Source organism: Dermacentor albipictus, chromosome 1 (genome assembly GCF_038994185.2).
Source record: "Dermacentor albipictus isolate Rhodes 1998 colony chromosome 1, USDA_Dalb.pri_finalv2, whole genome shotgun sequence".
NCBI lineage: Eukaryota > Metazoa > Arthropoda > Arachnida > Ixodida > Ixodidae > Dermacentor > Dermacentor albipictus.
In genome coordinates, this window is record NC_091821.1 from 182,998,517 (window position 1) to 183,015,888 (window position 17,372).

General features: G+C 41.0%; 1 protein-coding gene across 4 annotated transcripts in view; it reads left to right on the plus strand.

Annotated features, from left to right (window-relative positions):
• Positions 1 to 16,904, plus strand: part of LOC139053350 (ras-related protein Rab-31-like) — a 34,793-nt gene extending 17,889 nt beyond the window's left edge. For 3 of the 4 annotated variants that reach the window (XM_070530371.1, XM_070530378.1, XM_070530367.1), the window contains exons 6-7: positions 5,529 to 5,621; positions 11,985 to 16,904. In XM_070530371.1, coding sequence (XP_070386472.1) covers positions 5,529 to 5,621; positions 11,985 to 12,070 — 179 coding nt within the window. In that variant the 3' untranslated portion in view covers positions 12,071 to 16,904. The remainder of the gene's footprint in view (positions 1 to 5,528; positions 5,622 to 11,984) is intronic. The other variant, XM_070530388.1, reaches the window with a different exon arrangement.
• Positions 16,905 to 17,372: the final 468 nt, after the last annotated feature.

Below are 17,372 nucleotides of genomic sequence, written 5' to 3' on the forward strand. Positions count from 1 at the left end.
CGAACGAAAGCAAAGTCTTGGGATCTCCTCGTGTTGGAAATGCTCTTTGGTGAGTATGTCTTTTGCAAAGCGATCTAGTGATCTCGCCGATCTTTCGCGAATCTAGTGAGCTCGTTTCCGGTCAAACAACTGTAGTGTTGTGTTCCTGCATGCCTCCTCGTGGAACGTAAGCGGGGATGCGATCGTCGGCATTTGTGCGCTGTCCAAAGCTGTCGGCAATCTACAAAGACTGTTTAAACGCATGAAAAGCTTCCCGGTTCATGCAGTACGTGTAGTGGTATTCATCTGTTGACTACCACTCACGTTGATTACCACTCGCGTTGACTACCACGCACGTTGACTACCACTCTACATACACGCAGACGCACCAACAAAGGAATGCAGGGTCGATCGAAGCAGATTACGATGGCACGCACGCAGAAACAAGCGCGGTCAGGCACGGTCGCGGACGCTGCGAAGGAACGAAACACTAGAGTTGACGTCACAACACTGCGGTTTCCGGTCTCCGCTCTGCTCGCTCACTCGACGGGGGCCGGAGCTACAGCGCAATTTCAACCGACGATTACGTCGCTCCTAATTGAAAAAAAACCCCCAAATTTTACCTACATGGTTTATAAGGTTCCCGCAACCGTATATGAGCGTCTTATTGAATTCGAAAGACTCTTCAGCTTCTCTTTTATAGCAAGCAAGAGATCAAGACTTGGAAACACAAAAATTGTTTGCCCATAAAATTTAAATAGCTCTTTGCAGCAAATATCATGGCCATAAATAGTTGGGATTAGAATGGTGTTCTACTGATTGATTACCTACTACCCAAAACTTACAACAGTGGGTGCCTGTAATGCATTATTTGTGTAGAGCAATGAGAAAAAATGCAGAAAAACATTTTGCTCCTGCATAACAGTGCTCTGGCCCAAACATAGAAAAACATTCTGTACATAAACGTGAGTTTGAAGCAGGGCTGCCAACATGAAAAGTCAGAATTTCCCTCTCCGATGCATGAAATTTCTCTATTCCTGTCGAAATTTCCCTCGTTTGTCCAAATAATTACATAATGCTAAATATTTGTTGTTTTCTTCATCAAGTCCATTTTTACGATGAGAAATATTATTACATAGCCTTTACACCTCACATACATTTAACAAAAATTTGTGCTGCAGGCTAAAACCGTGGCCAAAGCAAATTGGCAAGGTGAAGTGTTACCAGGAGAGATCTAAACTGACAAATGAAATCCCATCTTTGGCTTATATGTAATGTGCCTCATCAGAACATGTACTGCTTTAATAACTTCTTTTTTGCTAATTTTTGCTGAAAAATATTGTTTGAGTGCTCTAGTGTTACGAGATAATCGCAGAACAAACCGCCAAACAGCTGGAGATGATAGCCCAAACATAGCCAAAGCCGCTGATATTCGAAGTTATCTCGGAAAAAAAATATATATTAGTTACCTTTAAAATTCCAGCTATATACGGAACCCAATGTTTCCCTCAAACTAGCAAGATTTTCCTTATTCCCACTTGGACATGAAAATTACCTTAATCTGAGGAAGTTTCTATCGAGTTCGCAGCCCCGGTTTGAAGTTTCAAAATTCCCTATCTATTCACTACCCGCCGTGGTTGTTCAGTGGCTATGGTGTTAGGCTGCTGAGCACGAGGTCGCGGGATCGAATCCTGGCCACGGCGGCCACATTTCAATGGGGGCGAAATGCGAAAACACCCGTGTACTTAGATTTAGGTGCACGTTAAAGAACCCCAGGTGGTCAAAATTCCCGGAGTCCTCCACTACGGCGTGCCTCATAATCACAAAGTGGTTTTGGCACGTAAAACCCCATAATTTAATTTTATCTATTCATTGTGCCTCATTCCAAGTGTCATCTGTTTGTTTTGATATTTGAAGAAGCGCTCTTGAGGATTGCAATTTCATGATTATGATGAACTCGTAGCGGCTGTTTAATACTGTTCACAAAAGTGCAACGAAAGTTTGGGAAAGTAATATTTAAGTAAAGTTTATTCATGGGTTGGGCTGGGTTAAAAAATGTTCTTATTTTGTTTAATTAAGGCACCAAATCAGGCTAGTTTGATAGGATTCTTTGAACAAACAAAACTCAGCGCTAAGACAAAAGACAATGATAGGAGTGCGCAATACAAGTGCTGTCTCACAGCCAAAATTTTATTCAGATTTACCTGGAATGCGCACACATACAGAAGAAAGCGTAAAAAAGCAAGACATACTGCAATGCAGCAAGAAGTCAGGTAATCGTGTTGTGGTACAGTAGACTTCCATTACAATTCAACTCTGGTTAATTCGGCTTTTCGGTTAACTTGATCTCGACTGAAGGTCCCGGCCAGCGCCCATCCATTTCTGTGTGAGCAAACTTTCATTATTTCAATTCTGAAATTGGCCTTTGCCTGATAATTCGAACCTGACCAGTCAGCATGCACATGCTTGACTCCTACTATATAGCTCCATTAGCAACCCCTTTTAATGGCCGGCGAAGCCTAGAGGCGATGAATACATTGAACATGCATCATCTCTCTTCAGAGGCGCCTATTTTCAGCAAGCCTATGAAGATTTTCAAGTAATAGGTGTAGCTCACAATGTCCGATTACCATTTGCCCGATTCTAACCTGTGCCATTTTTTTTACCACGACAATTGGGGCAGAAATTGCCTGCATGGCGCAATCGGATATGAAACCAAACAGTGTTCATAGCGTTTGTATGCTTTACTGCATAGCACGGCTGTATTAGCCCCGAGAACGAACTACAGGAGCGCTGCGAGCACCGCTTGTGTGATGTCAGGGCAAGTAGTCGCGCTTGTTGTCTGCTGCAATTCGGGGGGTGTCCGGGTGCCTTCTGCAGTGTTTTCGTTTGTACGCTCTCGTTCCTTCTGCTTGTATGCTTATGGCGGTCGTCTCAAATATATCTTTACAATGTCTTCGTTCGGGAAAATTTATTCAAAGAGCTTATTTCTTAGACGACAATTCAGTTCTAAAAGGCAACGCTACAGTGCCAGCTGAAGGAGCGCAGACCAGCCCAGTGCGGCTTTTTCATGTGCGGATCGACAACCGCAAAAACATAGCATATAAGAATCCAGTTATGGATACCATACCAGCAGCGGTGCAACAAATATATCACAAAAGCTGGCTATATATGACTTCTACAACATTTACCTTGATTTTAACCAGCTACAACAGGTTTGCTCACGACGAGTAGTTCATGGTATAACATCGAATTTTTGCATTTCTTCACAGAAACGCTCGGCAGTAACACTGGGACTTAGATAACACTGCAGTTTACATTATACCAGCCCCACTTGGCTTCTGCAACTACTTCTCAAAATTAGGTGGTTCTTCACGTGTTTAATGGCGGTAATTTTAAATAAAGCTAATTGAGGCTTACAGCTGTTTGCAGAATACGAAAAGGAATATACCAATATATACACCTTTTACTGTGCTACACATTCAACTTACTTGAGCAATTTACTGAAGTTTGTTGCTTGAGGAATATACATGACGAATCTGCTTGGCAATCTGACACAGGCCGCTTGGCCCAAATTTTTTAGTGAAATATGAATATTGGACTGCATGGCTGCAGCCAGAAAGAAGCCGAACCGCCATTCATTAGTAGTATGGGACACATTGAAGATATAATTCCCCGGTGGAGGGTCAAAAATCAAGTGAAATATGTAAGGCTTGTTGTGTCTTCCTTACGAAGGTTTGTGAGGTTCTCTTTTATGTACTGGCGAAGCGAATAGTTCTCCGGTTGTAGAGTTAAACAACGCTGGATCGAGACATGTTGAAGCAGAAGGTACTTGAATTTCCCTTTTCTAGGCAGCCTAAGCTGTGCGGCAGTACTCTAGTATAGTTTAGGCATTGCACCTGGCACTGTAAAAAACTGCTTAATGTTTTCAATTCGAGCTTGTACGGCACACAATGCATGCCTCGCCATAAGTACAGTCGGTTGCTAACGTTGTTTGAGGGTACGCCATATTGTTGATAAAGGCTACTGAGGGCCACCATGAAACATTTCATCCCTTGCTATTGTTTCGCTCTTGACCTTCACCACGAAACTTGTCTTTCAGGTGATTGCTACTATGGTATTTGTGAATAACTATGTAAATAATCTACATAACACGCCATTGGGTTAGCAGCCATGAGCGATTTGTTTTATGGGGGCTTGTTTCAGGGAGCGGTGAAAGTAGTAGCAAACTTTTTCATATGAAATGCGTGCCTAACTCTTTCTTTTACGCATTAATAAAGTGCCCATATTTGACTAGAACAACTCACCAGAGTAATAATAATCATGATGAGAGCTTCGCAGGGCAGTCTCTAACACGGACAACACGTTGACACCAAATACCAAGATTTTCCTTCCATGTAGAATGTCTCTCATAGCTAAGTACTAAGGGAATGTTACGTATTTAGCGAAGCATCGTACACAACTTCGCGTATTGAATTTGCAGACATTCTTTTTTTTACGCAAAATTTATGGACAGACACGGTGCACATATGCATTGCAAAACTAGTAGAGCCATTCAACGTTACATAGCTTGCGATATCCAAGCCGCAAACTTTCTTTGACTCACGCGCTTTTGAACAAGGAACAGTGGTTCAGGCATGGCAGCAGAAAGAAACCGACATACCCCTCAATAACTGTGGCTCGAGCCACCCATACCTCAAGCATACATGAAGGCAACGAGCGCGTGCGGCCGCCGAGCGAGCCGGAGCGAGCGTCATCCTGGCCGTGACATCACTTGCGAGAGGGCGCCACTCCACATTCTTGCCGCTAATTGCGGTGTAGTTTTCCTTTTGTATGTGTATGTATTCTGGGTAGGTATGAATAAAATTTTAGTTGTGAGATGGCACTTGTTACATGCACTCTTATCTTTGTTCTTCACGTTAGCACTGAGTTATTGTTTTGTTGGCAGAGTTCTTGTGCGTGTATCAAGCTTAGAATTACTTTAACTTTTGTAAACAATATCTATGCAAAAGGGTCAACTTTATGTGCATCCTGCTTGATGTACTGAATAATTATCTTATTTATCAATTCAGAATGAAGCTGTCTATATTTTACACAGCAGACATTATTAAGAAAAATGTACCATGATTTCCATTTGATTTTATTTGCCAACACGTAAAATTCAGTTATACACTTTGAAATGGTATTTGATCGAATTTGACAATTTTTTTTACATCATTATTGTATATTGGGACCTTAAGAAAAAAGCACGCTTTATGGCCAACTATGTATGCTATTTGAGGTGCTAGGGTGGTACCATAGGTGGGCCTGGGTGTTGTAATATCAGCAGTGTTTTGCAGTTTGGGCACTACTAAGTTAGATGTCATTATATATGAGGCAGAATAAATGGAACACATGAGTGCATATTGGTAAGAATGTGTGGCAACTGTCTGCACTGGTTGATCTGTGTGTTGCAGGCAGTCTGTGCTGGCATTGCAGCTTGAAATAATTTTCATCTGTTTTGTGACATGTATTGTGTCTGCTCTTTTTTGTGCATGTGCCCCCTTCAGCTGGAGAGTCATATGCCCACCAGCATGGTGCAGTTTTTGTTGAGACTAGTGCTCTTAAGGCCACTAATATCCAGGAACTTTTCATGGGAATTGGTGAGTAAAAAACATATTGTGTAAAAGTGAGCACAGACAGACTATTCCAGCCACAAAATATCGCCATACAGTCGAACCCGCTTATAACAGCCCCTGTTATACTTTTCTTTCTGAGCATGCACAATTTCTCAATAACCAATTCCTGGAAGAAAATTTTAAATTATTTTCCAGTTTGGTTAGAATGAACTGAACTGTAACACAGCTGTGCCACTGCCATTTGGCATGTAATGTGGGATACACATCAGAAGCTTCGCTAGCATGTATGCCTGGAAGTTGACGGGAGATGATGATCAATGCATAAGAGAGTGTTTGTGATGATCTTTGGAACTGTTTCAAATTTTAAGTTCCCTGCCTTATTACCTTGCACGCTGTACCATATGCACTGAGCACCAAGTGCCTCCTTAAAGGGCCCCTGAAACGGTTTGGACAAATTTTGTAGACGCGTAGGGTACAGCTTAAGTAGAACATTCGCACCACAATTTAAGTGAAGTGTTATGTATTAATGGACCTACAACCGATTACAAGTTACGCTCTTCCCTAGCCATGCTTTTCCTCCTCAACTCATTCATCGAGCAATCGGGGCTAAGCTCCGCCTTCACTGGTTCTGCGTCACGATGCGACGTCACATCGTCCGCTTCCGGTTGTTTTGGAGCCCGCCCTCACCCGTGCGAAACGTCTCCGCTAGCAGCTTGGCCATTAACCCCAAGCGAGAGCTATCGAAGCAGCGTGTGTTGCGAGCATTCTGTCGTAGCGCCAAACGGGCCTGGTATTCTGGTATTCACACACTAGCAGAACGTTTCGACGGAACGGTGAAGGCATAAACTCAAGCTGATGAAGTAACTTTAGCGTAGACGTACGTGAGCTGCCTGATCGGTCTCCACGGTCCAGCCACCCGTTGGCGCAGCGCTTAACCTACCAAAGAAGGAGCTAATATTGCTCTAACCAAATGTAAAACATTTTAAACATTACCAAAAACATGTTAACGATTACACTCCTGCAAAAAATTTACACCAGCAGCAAAGAATACATTTTGTTACTGCTACTGTGAGTGGTTGAGCTCTATGCCACCAGGTGGCTGCACCGTGCAGACCATTCGTATTTGCGCTTCTGTTCATCCCCTGAAACGACAGGCAATGGGACACGGCCAGGCCCTGTGCCCTTGCGCTTGCATTTACCCTAATACCGCACTCATGAAATGCTATTGCGTTAGTAATCTTCCGGTGTAAAGTGGCGGCTGCAATCACGCAAATCCTGGTGCCCATCGGATAGCAGCTGTCAAATGCGCTGCAACCAGTCCGCTCGTCTACTGGCTTGCAGAAGGACACGATATCGCAGCTTGACATATTGCCATTCGCTACGTTTGCAGTCCACAAGGCAACAAATTTGAATCATAGCGCTCGCGAAAAGACAGACCAACACTGTCTGCAGAGGTCTCGTCAAAGACGGAGCACATTGTAACATAAGCAGACAACACTTGCTGTGTGCCGGAAGTGCTTAAGTGTACTGAAATATTGTTCTTGTGCATTCTCTTTATGTTACTTTCTTTTTATAGAAACATATTAACATCCCAACTATTACGAACATCATTTGTTTACCATAAAGTTGCAAAAAATATTGTCCACGTGTCCTGGTCAGCCAATCGGATAGCTCGCCCCACTGACGTCATATGGGCGATTTCCGTCATATGGGTAGGGGCTGCTTAAAATTCCGCCGAGCAGTGTGCTGCGATCGGAAGGGATGTGCATATTTAAACCTTATAATAAATTACATGCTTTACGCGGAGCACTTAGATGTGTCAATTAATGATCAGAAGGACCTACTCTAATGACTCAGTACATTTGTAGAAAACCGTTTCAGGGTCCCTTTAAAGACTGTATGGCCATGTGCACAAGTTTAACATAATCTTCATTTTTTATTTCTTAATGGTTCTCGAAAAGCTTTAAGCACTTGCTTTATTTTTAATTTTTAATTATTTTTTTCCAGCTTGGTTTTTGAAGTGAGTGTCAGTTTATTGTAGCTACTCGCACTGATTGTGCCCGCCTTCATTTGCACCAGACTTAATGTGACAGAGGTAGTCAATGCAGTAGAAATCCAAAACAGAAGCATCAGCTTAGTGGACCAAACTTGTGATAGAGGTTACGTATAAGCTAAAGTGATAGCGTGCAGTACAACTGCGTGTTCTCCTTGCTAGGTTGCATTCCGTAAATGTGCAGTTAGCCTCACAAACCTGATGTATCATGAAGCCAACACTACTAAAGATCATAGTTAGCAATTTCTGGTAATGAATGTGATTTGTTGCATTCAAAAATTAATAGTCAATCTATCATCTTGTTGACTACGTTTTGAGTTTAAGACAAGTCAGCCTGTGGCAAGGTTCTCTTATAGTGATCACTTTTTGCCACATGAGGGAGCTCTAAGGAGGTTGAGCTGTGCAGTACAGTAGAACCTTCTTACTGTGAAACCACAAGTTGTGAATACACAGGTGTAATGAAGAGAAGCCGCTGCCCTAAGTAATCTTGTACAGACATCCATGTATTTTACTGCTGTAAGGAAGCCTATTTACTACATTTGTATGTTATTAAGACCATTGCAGGTTGCTTCCAAAAAGCAACAGACTTCTGTATTGATGTTTCTGCATCTGACCGCAAGAATGATTGTGCAGTCCATAGTGATATGCAAGGTCACAAATTACTATCAAGCTTCATGCATTTAGAGGACTCTTACATTCTTAAAATTTTGTGCAATATTATAAACGCCAACTACTGGTGTACTCATCAGACAATACTCAACTGAGTCTTTCACGCCTGTGCTGCCATCAAAAATCTGCTGGATGGTGATGACGAGGTTACCAAGGAAAAGTGAGGGGTAGTCAGATTACCCCAGCTCTTCACATAATCTGAGGTGTGAGCAATGAATGCAAAAAAGATGGGACAATTTCATCAGCCTGCTTGTGTAGCTTGAAGTATGTCTAAAAGGAATTGTAGAAATGGTGTTTAAAAAGACACTAAAGGCAAATATTAAGTCAAGCTAAAGTGATAGATTAGTGCTCGAGAATCTCTAAGGCATCAATATTATCGCGAACAGAGCCTTGATAATAGAGAAATTGAGGTAAATGAAGGACATAACTAGAGACTCCCCAGGGACATTTAAGTACTTGCCCGATGACGAAAGCACTCCTTAGTTAAATTCTGTCACTAGTACTCAACTGCTTGTTGCAAAAAACATCATTGTATTGTATTATAAGATGAAATGAAATGGTACTTGTCTGGTTCTATTTTATATTTAGAAAAAAGAACTCATTGAAATTACCCTTGGCATCGATGCAGGTGGTAGAAAGGTTTCGTTTTCGCTCGATTCCGTGCCGCCCACGCTTCAGTGTTTCAGTAATTCAGTGCATAGTGCTGCACTGGTTCTGCTGGCTCATGAAACTTGCACGAACTGCAAGTAGCAGAGAATTCAACTTCCATGTGATGTCGCGGGATGCCCGAATGGTTTATGCCACTTGACCAAAAAGCAGCTGCAGCTGTGAGTCAACCGCTCTGTCTTGGCACAGTATCGCCGTCTCTCGGGGGCGGTTTTACTTACCGACGGCTGCAAAGGGTGGTGATTCCATATGCAACGTCACCACTCGCTCAATTGGGTGGCGGGATATTTGAATTTCAAAAAAGGTATTCGGACCCTTCAGATTCAATTTTCTCGTAAACTAAGTCTCTTCTTGGCACGAAGCAAGCGTTGCGAGGTTTCTGGAATGGCATTTAAACAGTTCATGCCAACTTAGTATTTGCCTTTAGTGTCCCTTTAAAGGAAGGTAAATTGAGCTAGTTGGTAATGCTTCATTCTAAATCACAGCGTAAACTAAACAACCCCACAGAGAGGGCACATGAAAAAGGCATAATGCTTGTGGTGTTAGTTTTTTTGTGCGCCTTTGCTGTTTGGTTATTTGGTTTTCATTGTGATCAACAATGAATGAGAGAAATAGAATAAACCGACATTATTGCAGCATTTCAGGTAGAGTGATAAGTGCTTATTGGCCAAGTGCAAATTTACACTGCATTAAATGAGGATCAACTGTATCTGTCCAAACAATATTTCTTCCTGTATAAATGACTAAATTTGTGACTGCTATTATAGCGAGAATACTTAGGCAGTGACAGTTTTTTATGGCACTGATGAGACTTCATTATAAGGAGGTTCTACTGTATCCCCTAGATACAAGCACACCATGTTCATATGTTTTTATTTGATGCATCTTTACCATCTCATCTGCTAAAAAAGTACCCGTTTTATACAGGTAGTTGGGATGACAGGACCTGTTATTTTATGTATATGTGATAGCTTAGATATATGTTTGTGTTCCGAGAAGTTTTTCTATACATATATCATACATCATTTACTTAAAAATGAGTGTTACCGCTGTAAAAATAAGGGACATGGTCAATTATTTTAGCAAATCAACATGTAACTATATATTCATCTCCCCCTCTCCCTTTTCTTTCTGCTCTATATTTAATTCCTTTAGTCTTGTTTATGTAGTAATGTGTCATACTACTGCTCACAAGTGTGATGGTAATAAGTCCACCTAGCCGTACAACTGTGGTCAGAGTTCTACAGCTATTTCAAATCATTCTATTTGGAAAGAAGGAAACAATAATTTTAATGAGAACTGATGATGTAAGCCTGAAGACGGTACATAGCATGCTATCCCAGATGAGGAGTAGGAAAAGTTTCAGCTGGGGCTTATTGCTGGGATCCCCTAGTAGACTGCTTGCAGTTCTACCCAATGAATAAACTAGTAGGCCATTAAATGGCTGCATAAGGTTAAAATTGTTGATTCCTTGAAGTAGACACAATGTTTTAGTCTGTAGGGCTTTGGAGAAAGCACATTTAAAAAAAAAATCATTGTAGTTCATGAAAATGTTGAATTGGCTCAGAGCTGGAACCTGAAACCTTTGTTTGACTGGGGAAATTAGGGACACAAATGAACTCTCGTACATCTGTGGTGCTGTGCTGAAATAGTTGTTACTTGTAGTCACTTCTTTGGTGACCTGGGAGGAAGGGGAGGGGGGGGGGGGTTATTCTGTAAGAGTTGACCTAGTGAAATGTCCATTTTGGCCTCCATTGATTGGCTGGAGCTGTACGAGTGAGAAGGAGGCTGGCTGTGTGCATCGGTATCCTTCTCGCTCATACCCAAGACCAGCCAATTGGCTCTTCAGCAGCAGCAGAAATGGACAGTCTACTAAGTGGACACTTACGGAATACCCCCCCCCCCCCCCCCCAGTGCTGTCCCTACATTAAAATCAGCACTGTCACGCACACACACGTGCATGTGCACACACACATAGGCACACAAACACACATATGCACATGCATACAACTAAACACACACACGCACAAAAAAACGGCTTTTATATTTTAATGGAAACTGATTTTCAAAATATAAAATTTAACCAGTGTGGTGATCCCTCGCCATTTGTTCTTTCGTCACGCTGGAAACTAGGTGGTTGAGTCGCCTTCATAGTCCATTTACCAATTAACTAACATTGATTAATTAACTTTTGAATTACTGATTTTAATGCCAACATTGCAGTGGTAGCATTGGAGGAGGACACTGCAGGGGGCAAAAGCAATTTATGTGGTAACACCATCCATTGTTAAGATAGTTGGCGACAAAAACTCACCTTTTCTTGCCTTGATTGTAAAACAAGGTGCACGAAGTGTGCTGGAAGAACTTCCCACATGATGCTTCCTGCCTCATTTGGATTCTTTACATCAACAGGTTGACCATCTGTGTGTACCTCTTACCTTATCTCACCTAGCCCATGTCTTGGTGATCTACCATCTCTTGCTGTACAAACGTGCAATGCCAGATTGGACACCACAGCAGGTCATTGCAGCAAGCTGCTTTACGTCATGACAGTGTCGAGAATAATGTGGGCAGTGCTTCCAGTGCTGCTTGTACGCCCTGGTTTGGTATTGAAGCAACAAAACAGGAAGATTTCTTGACAACGCATACCTTAACAGGGGATGGTGTTTTTAAAATTATGTAAATTTCTTTTGCCTCTTGCAGCGTCCTCCTCCGACTATGGCAAAAACTAATTAACTGATCTTTGATGATTAACAAACACTGTTACTGGCTGCTTAACCATGTAGCACCCGACATTCTGAAAGAATGAATAGTGAAGAAAGCATTATTGTATTGGTTCAATGCTATTTTTAAAAAACCTGTTTCAGTTAAATTGGATCACCCGATATATTGACTACTACTTTTGCCACAAGTGTAATTTTCTTTCATGTGCCTAATACTCACTAAACTTGTCCTTCCCATTTGCTTTTTCTTGCTTTTCTTTTCCTGTAAATTTAAAGCCATGAAGGTGCCCCTACCCCAAGGAGTACGGCAACCAGAACTGAAGCTTAGCCTCAAAAAGAATGTGAGCAAGAAGTGCTGCTGAAGCTGAGGATTGAAGCCACGCATCTTGGTGCTGAGACATAAGGAACAAATGGGCCTTGGTTGCCGAATGGCCCATTGCCTTGTTCCTTGTGCTTGAAGCTTGCCACCTGCCTCGTGCATTCTGAGTCACGAGGCTGAACATGTCCACGCTGTTGGAAGTTTAACGCACATTTTGGCCATTGTGCTTGGTCATGTTCCATTTTTGTGCTGTGATGTGCTTTTTGTTTAGTGCTGCAACTGTACATCTTTAGTCTTTCACCTGAACCTTTTGTAAAATATGATACTTATAGTATCAAAAACAGCTAACACTTTGTTTACAGGACCTTTCTGTTACTCAGATCTGGAAAGGTGCTGTATCTGGTTTCGCACAGCCTTGTAAAGGATATGCACAAGGGGCCATATGTCGTAAGCACTGCCATGAGAAATTATTCACTTTGCTGTAATTAGCACCAGTCATAGGTCTGTTTTTCATAGACATGGAGGGCACACTGTATACTATCTTTGGGGACACTCCAGAGAAATAAAATACTTTAGAATGGAAACACCTGGAGGTCTTGCTTCTGGGTAGGCTACTTTCTCATAAGTTAAATATTTTAAAATTATTTTACACCTGTGGTAAGCAGTGCTTTCCCATGTCTGAAATTCAGTCACTGCAGTGAACTGGCAAGTACTCCTTATTGTTTGGTTCTGCTTCCATTTCAATGAGCTCAATTGCAAGCCACGTGATCTTTGATTGCTTCTAGAGCAGACCCATTACTACTGCCTCCACGACTTCGGCTTACATGTTGACTGTATACTGGTGTACAGCACTTCATTTTTTAGACGTATATTTGATATGTGTGAAAAGCAAAGTAAATATCAGTGAACACCGTTTCACTGTGTTGCAGTAGCATACTGCAGTTTGCTCACACCATTCTATGGTTTTGTTTTAGCTTAGACAATGCATTAGCTTTATTTTTATTTATAAATGTGTTTAATGCCTTTATTTAATGAAAATATTTTTATACAGTAAATCACTTTACTTGTAGACAGACTTTACTTGCTGTGTCTTTTGTGATGTGTGCGTATGGTATCCACTTGATTGTTCATGGCCACTTTCCCGCTACATGCAGAAGAATTTGCTTTTGTAAGTGCTCCGTGATTGACTGTCGCGGCACTATTTCACACAAATAGCTTGAAGGAAAATCTTGACTCGCTCATTAGTGAGGCTCTGAATGCTAGGCTAAACAAATTTTTCTTAGATTCTCTAATGAAAGTTCTTAGAAATGTGTAGTTCATAAGCTTGATAATTCATTTTGCAAACAACATTCTACCTTGACAGCAGCTCTTTCATGGCTTAATGTTTTAGAGAACATGCTATGTAAAACAAGATTTTTCATAGAAGGCAGTAAGCAGTAGGATGCACATATTTTTGGTACATTCTGATTCTACACACACATGTTATCAGGAAAACTGGCGTGTGAGCCAAGTCTCTGCATTTTTCTCTTAGGAACTCGTGACAGTCAGTCAAACCGAAATGTTACAAATGGTCTCGTGTGCATTGTTGCATGTAGTTGCAGCAAATGCCATCCACGGCAGTGGCTAAGTGCCTATGGCATTGTGCTGCTGAGCATGAGGCTGCTGCATTCCAGAGGGGTAGAGTGCCAAAATGTTTGTGTACTGCGCTTTGGATGCACATTAAGAAACCCATGGGGTCAAAATTAATTTGGAGCTCTTCACTACGCTGGCCTTCATAGTGTATTGTGCAGCTTTGGAACATTAAACCCCGCAGTTTATAACAAATGCCACAGCCATGAAAGAGCCCTGGGTCTTGTATGAACTTGTGTAAGGCATTAGTGATGTGATGACAATCCTTTTCCATCGATTTCCTTTTTAGTAAGCACCTTGCTAAATGTTTTGTTGTAACATATGACTATAGCAAGTGAAGGTAGTCTAATGTTTGTTATGAAATCTATTAATAGAAATTTTGTTGCATGATTCTGCAGATTTTTAGCTTTAAGATTGATTCATTCAAGTGAGTATTCCCCGTCAATGTCGGGAAAACTAAAGCATTCAATAGCATGGGAAATATAAATTGGTGAGATTTAAGGTCCCAAAGCAACAAAAAGGCTATGATAGACATCATAGTGGACGGCTCTGGATTAATTCTGACCACTTGACAATTATTGACACAGCAACTATCTCGGGAACATTTATTTGTTGCTCTGTAGATTGTTGCTTTTTTTGCACAACTGTGTATTTAAAATTCAAACAAGATTCATTTGTTTTTGTTTGTTTTGTTTTTTGTAAAAAAAATAACATTTGCTTGGATAGTTTGGAGTGCTTAGCTCATGTAATAGTATAACAGTCCCATTTGCTTGTCTGTACATTATTCTTACTACTGGGCACTAAGGGTGATAATGGCTAGGCATTCTCCTGTCTGAGCCAGTGGCAAATAGAAAAAAAAAAATTATGATTTTTTTCCAGGATAATTAGAAACTAATATTTTGTCCTTGGTCTCTATATCATTGTACAGATGCCATCAGAAAGGTTGAGAGACTCATTTACTGTTTAGTGTTGCATAGTGTGGTCTACTATTAGAGCCAATACAAGAACACTTAGTTCACACCTCAGGACTTGCCATCGGCAGCAGCAAGCAGAAAGGATGCCTATACTCTGTACAGTGCAGTCCACTGTTAAAGACAATTTAAGTTTATAACATGTCAAAATTTTTGCATCTGGCAAATGTACAATTGGATGGCTTTGCACCAGCCACAAGGTAAATTGTGGTTGGTGGCCCTGGTGCCCTGGTGCATAGCTTCAGCTAACATTTGCAGCTAGAGTGCCAACAACGTGAGAACCGCGCATTTGGGTGTTCCCTTTAACTGTGGACCACATTGTACCAGCATGCCAAGCAAAACCAGCACTGTTTGCATTAGATCATGTGCTGCAGAGCCATGTGCTTTCGAACTTGCCACTGTGGGAAATTCACTCATGCCACATGCTTGTGTGTTCACTCTACACTGCACTTCAGTCTCTGAATTTTCATCGCTGTCTTTTTTGCAAATCATCATGACAAACTGCTTGTTAAGATTCAAGTTTGTGTGTGTATGTGTAAGTTTTGGTACTGTGGTGACAAAATTATGGCAGTTCTTGTTCTTATAGTGGTGATTATTTTTGTCCCATGAAACTGGAAATTTACAGCCTTCTAGAATTATGAGAAATCGATATTAGAAAGTAATGTTTGATTGATTAAAAAAAAATGTTTTCTCTCTCTAAGTGCATGCTCAAAATATTCGTTTCTGGACCTGCCATGGTTGCTTAGTGAATTTGGCGTTGTGCTGCTATAAGCATGAGGTTGCGGGATCGAATCCTGACCATGGCGGCCGCATTTAGATTCGGGTGAAATGCAAAAACACCTGTGTACTGTGTATTGGATGCACGTTAAAAAACCCCAGGTGGTTAAAATTTGTCAGGAGCCCCCCACTATGGCATGCCTCATAATCAGATCAGTTTTGTCACGTGAAACCCCAGAATTGAAAAAAAGAAAAAGACGTTTTTGTTAGCCTTCCGACAATAGTGGTACTTGACAAAAATGTCACATTGTTCTTCGTTGGCCCTCCTGTGCAGAGGCACTTAACATTAGAGTACAAGTTGCTGTTAAATTTGCCTTATGTGCACAGCTGCATTCCTGCAGCCAGTGTTTATGCATACCTAAAAACCACCAGTCACTATGACTCAAGTATTGCCAGCACTTGGAAGATGCCCCATGCCGGCTGAAACCATGAACTTGGTCAGTACATTATTTATATTGAGAGTGCAGTGAGTTTGGATTGTAATAGCTGTAATGGCCAATGGACACTTCTGACAGCTAGGAAGTAAATATATGTATACAGCAGTTAGAATAGTGACAAATATTTTGAACTAGTGTTATCATGTGATAATCTATTTACAAAAGATTGCTAATGTGATGTGCTGGCAGAAAGGCAACATTTATAGAACTTTTGCTGTGGTTTGGTTGGTGTTTTTCTAGACCACCCACTGCCTTTTCTTTATTGAGATTTGGTATCACTGTAGTGCTTTGTTTTATGGTTTAAGTTTGTGTTATGATTTTTTCCTTTTTGCCTCTTACTGTTTGTCTTAATTTAACTGTTTTGTTTGACTTCATACACCAATCATATTTTTGAGGTTAGTTGCATATCTGTGTAAGCCTTTGTACAGGAAATATAGTATTATACTTTTATCAGTATGGCTGTTGCTGATGGTTTGTAGCATATGTTGTTAATTTCCTTGGGGTTGTGCATCTGTATGTTCCAGGCCCGAAATTTGCTGACATCTAAGCTTGCTAGAGTACTTGTTAATTATTTTATTAGTAGTGCAGAATCTGTTTGTTTTGGAATTGTACACTGAAGCACTGAAATCATTATTATGCAGCCGGAGCTAGAAACATACATACTTGAAAAACTTCAAGCTGTTTGTCGACTATGCGTCACATGCAGCAATCTTGTGGCCACAGCAGGAGCTTAGGTAAGGAATATAAGCATATGCTACTAATGGAAGCTTGGAATTGCAAATATATTAAGGTATTTTTGTCACTCGATATGCAACAGTGCCTTAGACATGTACATTAGTATTTATACTTTTGCAGTACAAACTGAACGGGGCTGTGCAAGATATTTAGAAGATATTGCAAATGTGTAAAGGAGGAGTATATTTTATTGATTACGTTATGTGGGAAAGTGCACTTTTGAGCACTGTTGTCTGTTTTGCAATGACAGGTTGAGTGCAGTTCCCTGGCTGGCCTATTTTAATGTGTGAATGTGCAATAAAATTGTGCTGTATACAAGCAGCCTTCATTGATGTGTTTACTGATTGATGGGAAAAAAAGAAAATATATACTTCGGAATACTTCCGGGAACCAATTATATCGTTTCCGCATGACAACAGGTACGTATAAAATGTTAACATACATGTATGCTGAAGAATACGGCTTGCTGAAAGCAAAAATTATTTCATGCATGTTTTCTCGATAATCTTCGTATACTGCAACAGCTAACTAACATCAAGAGCCTCTGCAATATTGCAGGCCCTTTTTTTTATTAATACGTTTGAAGGCTGTTCCTAATGTAAATGAGTATGCCAATAGAAGCCGGCCTCTGCAAATTCCGCAATCTAGTTAACATTCTAGTTAACAAAAATGCCTGCCTATAATCACTTTAAAACTGCCGCGGTGAAGACGCTGAATCGATTAATATGCAGCGCGACCATTGACTGGCAGTTTCTCAAGATAGCCGACAGGCAATTTGCCTCTCCTAAACAGGCTA